This window comes from Varroa destructor, unplaced genomic scaffold (genome assembly GCF_002443255.2).
Source record: "Varroa destructor unplaced genomic scaffold, Vdes_3.0 BEIS01000001.1, whole genome shotgun sequence".
Taxonomy (NCBI): domain Eukaryota; kingdom Metazoa; phylum Arthropoda; class Arachnida; order Mesostigmata; family Varroidae; genus Varroa; species Varroa destructor.
Genome location: NW_019211454.1, coordinates 2,834,167 through 2,842,087, shown reverse-complemented (window position 1 = coordinate 2,842,087; position 7,921 = coordinate 2,834,167). Strand labels below are relative to the sequence as shown.

The 7,921-nt window shown below is 45.0% G+C and overlaps 1 protein-coding gene across 1 annotated transcript; it reads right to left on the bottom strand.

The window, feature by feature from the left end:
* Positions 1-459: 459 nt before the first annotated feature.
* Positions 460-6,347, bottom strand: LOC111242813 (uncharacterized). Its single transcript, XM_022787637.2, has one exon. The coding sequence runs from the start codon at positions 3,436-3,438 to the stop codon at positions 1,147-1,149; it is 2,292 nt and encodes a 763-aa protein (XP_022643372.1). The 5' UTR covers positions 3,439-6,347; the 3' UTR covers positions 460-1,146.
* Positions 6,348-7,921: the final 1,574 nt, after the last annotated feature.

The following is a 7,921-nucleotide window of genomic DNA, read 5'->3' as shown; positions in this document are numbered from 1 at the left end:
AACAGATAAAAAAACAAATCAGATCTTCTTATTCTATGATTCGTTTGTGACTTATAGGTTTGAACGAATCTCGACGCAGGGATTTTCTACAAAATAAGGCTAAATTAGAAATTGAGCAAAGTTCGATGTCGAAGTGTACTTCATTTAATATTAGGCTCTAATATGTGGGTTTGCCCGCTCAATACAACTGAAATATTGCAGCCTTATTAAACTACTGTGTATTTCTTGGTATCTGAAAAAAAAAGAGCTACAATATTCAATGATTTGACCCTGTTCTTGTGCAGCCCAGAGCGTGCTATTGTCCGAAAAACAAATTAGGTCCGTATTTAACACTCGATCAACCGTACGATTTTCGACAAAGCTCATAGCTTGAAAATTAAACTAAAATGAAATTGTTGTCCTAGGGTGACTATTGTTAGTTTTGAGTGAATTTCAATGCCATTATAAATCTATTATGAGTATCCGTTGTTGAATAAACAGTTTTCTTTATTACTTCTAAAAGCAACCAGCAGCGCAGTCATCTATGGGCCTATTCTTCTGGACGAGCTACAACCACCTCATAGCAAAACATGGTCCCGATAGTCGCAGTACTATATTTTATATAAACAGGTTTTTGTTTGTAGCTACTGTGGACGAGTGTCTGAAGCCCGAATGATTAATATTGCCGATTCTATCTGTCTCCTACTTTTTTTTCTTTTGAAAGCTACGGCTTTTCATTCCTTTCCTCTATTTACCATAATCTACTGTGCCGTTATAGTTGCATCTTGTACAACACCATCTGCAGTTGTGCTTTTCTTATAGCTTTCTTTGCTATCTCGTATTTTCTGCGTAAAGATGAATACCTATTACGTATAATATATAATAATAATAATAATAAATGTGCTCAAGTATCACATTGGCAATATCAGCATGGATTTGTATCCGATTCGGTACTGCATTTTTTTGTTGGTCTCCCTATTGCATCTGTCCGAAGTAATGGCTACATTGATTTGGGAGAAAGCATTTTGGAGCGTTTCTTTTTTTCAGCAAATTTCGGCAAGGCGTGCACAGTGACACAGACGAAATACTTTTGGCTTTTATGATTGTGATCATCATTACTGAGACAGCTCGCCACTGCTACGATAATGAAAATAGGTAAAGATTGCCCTAAAGTTCTGTACTGATCATATGCCGAAGCGGGCTCGCGGTCCTGGACAAGGCCGAATGACCTGAATGTGGCGAAGGCGTCAACGGCGTAGTCGGTGAGTAAGGAGAGATTCGGTCAAGCGACGAACATGTCGAAGTTTCCTGCGCTCCTGATGAAGAATCACTCCCAAGCGATCCTGTCCTGCTAACGGAGCGCAGCTCATAGCGAGGCCTTCCAGTAGCATCAACTAGGCGGTGCTGAATCTCCGATGTAACCGATGGCAGTTCTTTCGTTCGACAGAATACACGGATGTCGGTGCGTACTTCATCGAATTTGTGGAGTTGAGCCGCCTGCCGTAAAGCTTCAGCGGCCGTAGCATTATTCTGCCCCGTTGTGTTTGGTGTAACGAGAATGGGCATGGTTGACGCTGGAGCAAACTGGGGCAAGGTTGTTCCGGCAATGTTACTCAGACACGTGCTGCTTGCCGTATTGTCTATTCTAGAGTCAGACTTGGTATCCCCTGTCACCGTTGTCTGATGCAGAGATGCCTGCATTGTCTGTGGAATCAACGACGCTGTAGGCCGTTCATTGCTGCTGACTTGTATCATATTCTTGATCTGCTTGACAAGGGGCGGCCGTTGACTGTCCGCATCTTGCATGTTGTTTCGCGACTCTGGAGCGCGGCTGTTGTTTGCTGGAGTAAGTCTGGGAGCCTGTAGACCACTGACCTCCCGATTTGCCACAGCAGTAGGTGAGATAATGGCGTTCCTGTTGATGATACTGCTACGGCCGCCTTGCTTGTTCTTCTGATGTTGTATTGTGGGCGCCTGTAGCCTTATGGCTGTTGGCACCGGCGTTGGTGTTGCTGGGGTCGAAATATAGCCATTGTTGCCCATCCCTTTGTGATCGGGTTGACTGGTGTTGCTGTTGGTGTTGGGGGTGTTGTTGTCGACAGCGGCTGTAGGTGAGATAAGCAGTGAGGAACTGTCAGCGATGTCGTCCTCGCTGTATGTCGAGGAGTCGCTGGAGGCCAGATCCATGTCCTCAGGATCGGCAAGTTCTGCTACGGTGTGGTTCATGTCAAGAGAATCGTCGCTCCCTCCACAGATACTCTTGTTTACTATATCAGCCTTTTTGCAGCTTTGTGCACTGTCTTTGCTGATATCGTTAGTATTCGCTGTGCTTGCATCCTTTGCTGCTCGCTGTGATTGTCGTCTCGAGAAGCGTTGTGAGGGTCGCCTCTCGAATTGAACCGCGCGACGAGGTCGGGCCCGAGCAGTTGCCTGGAATTCCGTTTTGCCGGAGTAACGGAACCGCGAACCCATTCGAAATAAATTCTGCTTCAGTGCCGATTGCTGTGGAGGCGCTTTTAGGCGGAAGAAGGTGTGATGTTCGATGGCGCATTTCCACAAATGCTTAGCAGCTTTCGGGTTGAACAGGCGAAATACAAAAGTATGCTCTTGTTCGTGTCCGTCATCATCATCTTCGACAACGACTAGAGTGAGCTTTTTACTTTTGAACTCAAGCCGAGTGATCTTTGGCCAGAAAAACAGACCAATCTTGGTCTTACCTTCGAACACAAGTATGCCTGTAGGCGTCAGGCCCAGCGAGTAGCTATAGCCATCCTTGCCGAGCACAGTGTGCATGTCCACCCCGTATAGCTCGAGCCACTTCGCCTTACTCAAATAGCTAAGCTCAGCTTGAGCAGGTGTTTGACCACGAAGCCGGCCAAAGGCTGCAAGTATGTCGAGTTCCATCTGCTCGCTCTGCTCAGGACAGAAACGAAACTCTGAAATAAATTCAGCCGTGTGCGTTTTAACCTCGTAGTCACCCAGCTCTGATTGCAAGGCAAAGCCTGCCAGCTCTACCATCACGTCGTATGGACAGGGCAGTCTACCGTGCAGGACATCCTGTTTGAGCTGAAGGAAGAACAAATACCTCGTAAGCTCTTCACGGAGCAACGTCGGTTCTGGTGAATAGAACTTCACGCGCATATGGAACGTGTATGGTGGACCAACTGTGTGCTGCTTTCGCACCCCTTTCGTTGGATCGAGCCAATGTTGGATGCTGAACGCATCGATGAACTGTAAGCCGAAATAGTCCTTTTCGACCAGGTCAATATTGTAGAATGTTTGTTCAAGCAAAGTTTCCCCAAGCGCCTTCTTCGGTATCTCGATGGCAAGATCAGTTCCATCGAGTAGGATGATTTTGCACAGCAGGTAATGGCCAGTGTCCATTTGTGGCGTTGTGCTCTGCGTGTCAGCTGCCTTCGACCAACGTTTACTAATGTATCGTAGCATATTTCTGCTCATTCTATTGTTTCTACCCAGTCATTTGTAAATTAACACCATCTGGTTGTACTGAAGAGTATATGGCCGACACTTTAAGGTCGTAATTATTCGCATTGCTATCCTTGTCACACACTTTTAAAAATAAGCCAATTTATCCGCTTATTATTTAGCTTTTTACAGCATACTCACATTTAATCCTACTATATATATATATATATCCACACGGTTTATATCCACGATATGTAGCACGGAGGCGCTAGTCAATGCTACACTCCACAATGGAGCCAGAATATCACGTCTCGTTGTCTGTTATTGGTCAATGCGGCACCCAGTGAGGACACACATGTCCCTTCAATCCGATCTACACTGAAAAAGAGACCGCCGCTACTGTTTCTTAATATAAGAATACCGTCAGTGCGCGAACAAGAATAAAGATAATAATAGTAATAGTAATAACAATAACGGTAATTACTTGCTAGAGGTTATTACTAGGAGTTTTCCTCGTGGTAATTCTGCACTGCCGCTGCTGCTGCTGGTAGATTGCCGTCAACAACGGAAATATTAATACAACATCTTCAGTAGCAGTTAGACGTCTGTAACTTGCCAATGTCGCCGCCATCCTCTCATTCCAAGTTTTTGTCACTGCTTCACCTAGCGTAACCACTTATCCTTTCGCGGCCTCTATATCAGACTTCTCAGTTATTTATTTTTTTCATCCACACTTTTGCGGAGCAATTGTATGACAGAGACAACACAGAGATCCGTCTCTGAACTGACATCTATATGTCACTGGTCCTGTTGCTTCCCTTTCTCTCCAGTAGGATTCGAGCAGAGTCCCTAACGGATCCTTCTGTTAAACCTAGCTTGTGACCTATTCTGGCTGCTCGTTTCGTACAGCAAAACCACACATGCACGTTCAGGGACCAAACGATGACAGGCCGGCTATGGAAATGGTGTCCAGATGAGCCTATTATTGCCTTTTCTGCCGCTGTCTTTTTAAGGCTAATGCTCTTTGCGCTGTGTCGCACAGGTCCCGCTGTCGTAGCAGTGGTTGTTGTGGATCTACCTTTTTGCCGTATCCTGCCTCAGGCCGGTCTCTTTTCCTCAGAGGCTCATTTGGCGCTTGAAGCGTCCCCTATGCGTTCAGCTCTACTTCTGATGGTAAGAGGTCGAACGATGATTCCGTTTACGGTATCCAAGGCGCTATCCTTCACCGCGGAAATCGTGTCGTAGACGGTGGTTGTAGTGGGCAAAAAATCCAAACAGCGCAACGTTCTCCTCTGCAAGAAATCTCTGTCTCTCAAACAGACAGAAGCAGAGAGCGACGGAGACTCACTTACTACTCTTACGTCGAATTGCGGTTAGTACACGCGATTGATCGAACGGCCGGCCGACCGATCGACAGACAAACAGGAACGCAACTGAGTAAATGAGCGCTGTAGATATTGTGCGCGTATTAGACAGCCAAATCTTCCGTTGTATAACGTCAGCTTTGTGTTGGCCTATTGCTGACGCTGCGGCCGGGGCTCGCTTTGACGCTATTACGAAGACTGTAACTACCGGTAATCTTCGGCAGCTTTGAGTATGGTGCTGTTACTGACGATACCACTTTTGTCTGGCTGCTTATCGATAACTAATCCAGTGCTATTATTGTCAGTCGTGTACATATAATACGCGACTGGATGGGGCTCCAAACGCTGCTGCTGGTATAGCAAGCTTGTAGCTGGGATGGCGAGGTAAATAAAATAGTGTCAAACTGACTGTTTGTCTGGCTCGCCGTCCATGTGATTGGTTCAGTGCAGGAATGAACAGAACTTTGTAGGGAGGGCTGAATAACTAAGTTACTAGCGACAGGCTACGAAAATGATTGCCCTCCATCACCCAAACGCACTAATGTAGCACTCACCAACTACCGAACGCCAGTGATCCGCCGCCGGCTGTCGAAGGGCGACGACATTTCGTCGATCGGTGTGGACAAGAGCAGCAACTTATAACCAGAAAGGGCCGTATAACGGCGTAAGAGAGGGTGGAAATTGCTTGCGCACTCACTCACTCACTGTCGTTGTTTCGCCTATTGCAGCTACCATTAATACAACCAGTACTGCTGCTCTTGGTGATACGCAAACATACGCACACGGGCACGTATTACGTACCGGGAGGCGCGCTGCAACAGCAAATTCCCATAACGACTCCAGCTAACACTATCGACTGCTGCAGCTGGTAGCAGCTCTCGGTAGACTGCCTCGTGTTCCGCCTGACCCGTGCGGGGCCGAACGTTTGGCAGGTAGAAATACACACTGAACCACACACAGAAACATAAACAACAGATGCATGGATCGACGGTGAGAAGGACGAACTAGGCCCAGCTGACATTCATCCTCTAGACCAGCGGAACGTTCAAGCACTGACGATCGCAGTAACGGTGGCCGTCTGCGACGCGCCAACCACAGTTAGTCGCAAGATTTGGGGATCAGCCACGAAGAAGGACGGTAAAGAAGCGACAGCCAGCGCACAGAAAAGCAACTGTCTGGTTAATCGGTGGCAGAATCGTTGCATGAAGAGCTGAAGGAACTTGAGCAAGGAGCGCCCGCTAAACACTGACCCAGTAGCTGGCCAAACGACTGACCAGCTGAATTACCACTTAATAATGCAACGCACGTTTACAATGCGTAGTAATCTTTCTCACGAATCCAAATTTGGTCTATTGTTCAATTACAAATGATGTTCTAGTACTGAGAAATAGAACTAATTCTGCTAACTTTTCAGCACTGCAATATTACTGTTTATACCGGCGATTTACGGGAAAAGTCTCCCACAGTTATTGCGTCCGTTTTTTAAAAGTCACAAACAGTCAGTACAGAGCCGTTGAAATAACAACTAGCAATAAAAATTAAGCTGAAACAAATGCCGAGCTAAACGCTGACCCACTAATCCACCTGGCGGCGGCCACTGCACACACCTGTTAGCGATTCTTGTTTGTAAAGAATATATCTATATAGAATATTGCGAGTAGCGACAAGTGTGAAAATAGCAAGAGATGGTTATATCCCTAATGATTACCTTGAAATGTAAGGTATTTGTGGGTTTACAGACGTCTCGACACGATCGTAAAGGCGTGACTGGCCGATTTTGACCTATGCTTAGGTTGCAATAGTGAACGCCGTATGAACCCTTGACCGCTCGTCCTAAGCCAAACAGCTTTTACCTATATGTATCCATGAAATAAGATTGTACCTATGGGGGTACGGGTGTTTTTGGGGGAGAAGGAGCAAGTGATTCTAAAAATCGCCATGCAATAATTCCCGCTATGAAAAAAGCACGTACGAATAGACTATCCGAACGAAGTAGAGTAACAAAATGGATAATAGATAACAATAAAACCCGGATAGTAAATTAGACGCAGGAACACGTGGAGTCGAAGGCAAGCATTCTCAAATGGTTGTTTACGATTTCTTCGTAGTAGTAATCATTCGTTATGTCTATTTCCCTTAGTTACTTGGCAGAATATCAATCTAAATATAGCTGATATTCTAGGCCATTACCGATGAGGCAATCGTACTCCTCACAGCCCATCAAATGCACACTGTCCACCGACTAAAAACTGCTTCCGTGCTAGAGGTTTATCAGATTGCTTACGTTAACCTTATTCAGCTTCGTAATGACGGCGAGTCTGTTTACTTTCTATGATAAGTTATCCTATTTCGCAACATGACATCCTGCCATGAAATTTTTTTGTATGTGCTGCTCAGTGGGTTTTGCGTACGGGAACGATTGCAGTATTCGATTCTGTTTATATTCTTCGTTCGGAAAGGGTCGGAGCGTAGGAGTCTGGAGGAATTTGGCCCCATTATCATAGAAACTGGGCGTTGGCGCGTCAAACATGATGTTGATGAACAGCAACAAAAGGAGAGTGATCACAAAAAAAGCACTGTCGCATCGCTAGTTAGCATCGATACCAGAAAAATTGCCCTTGATAATCTTTAAATTTGCACCATTTTGCATAGCTCATGAGAAGCTTCAGCGTAAATCTTTTTCACGTAGGTCACAAGCATTGCGTCTGCACAAGTTAAACTAGAAACAGGTAGAAAAATGCTGTTCCTTATAGAAGACTGTATGCTTGAAGAGACAAATACAGTAAACAAGTAGCTTAACTTTCCTTCTAATCGGATGGCTCAAAACTGCAAAGTTTTTATTGAGATCTTCTTTTTAATAAAGCGAAGATTTTTCGGAGCCTAGCAGTCATTTTTTCTTGTGGTTTTTTAGGGTTCATCTTGTAATCACAGGTCTCAGTATGTGAAAAAAAGGCCACAGAAACTACCTTCAGGACCGATCTAAAATTGTCTATAAAGTTTTTTCTGTGCCGCTCAATTTAAGTGAATTTTCAAACGATAATAGCATGTGTCGCAGCATATTTTTTACTCTACCATAATATTTGGAATGGTTGCTATTTATTTGAACAACAACTTCTTTCAATCAAGAACAGAGTTGCTCCTTGTAGATTCTG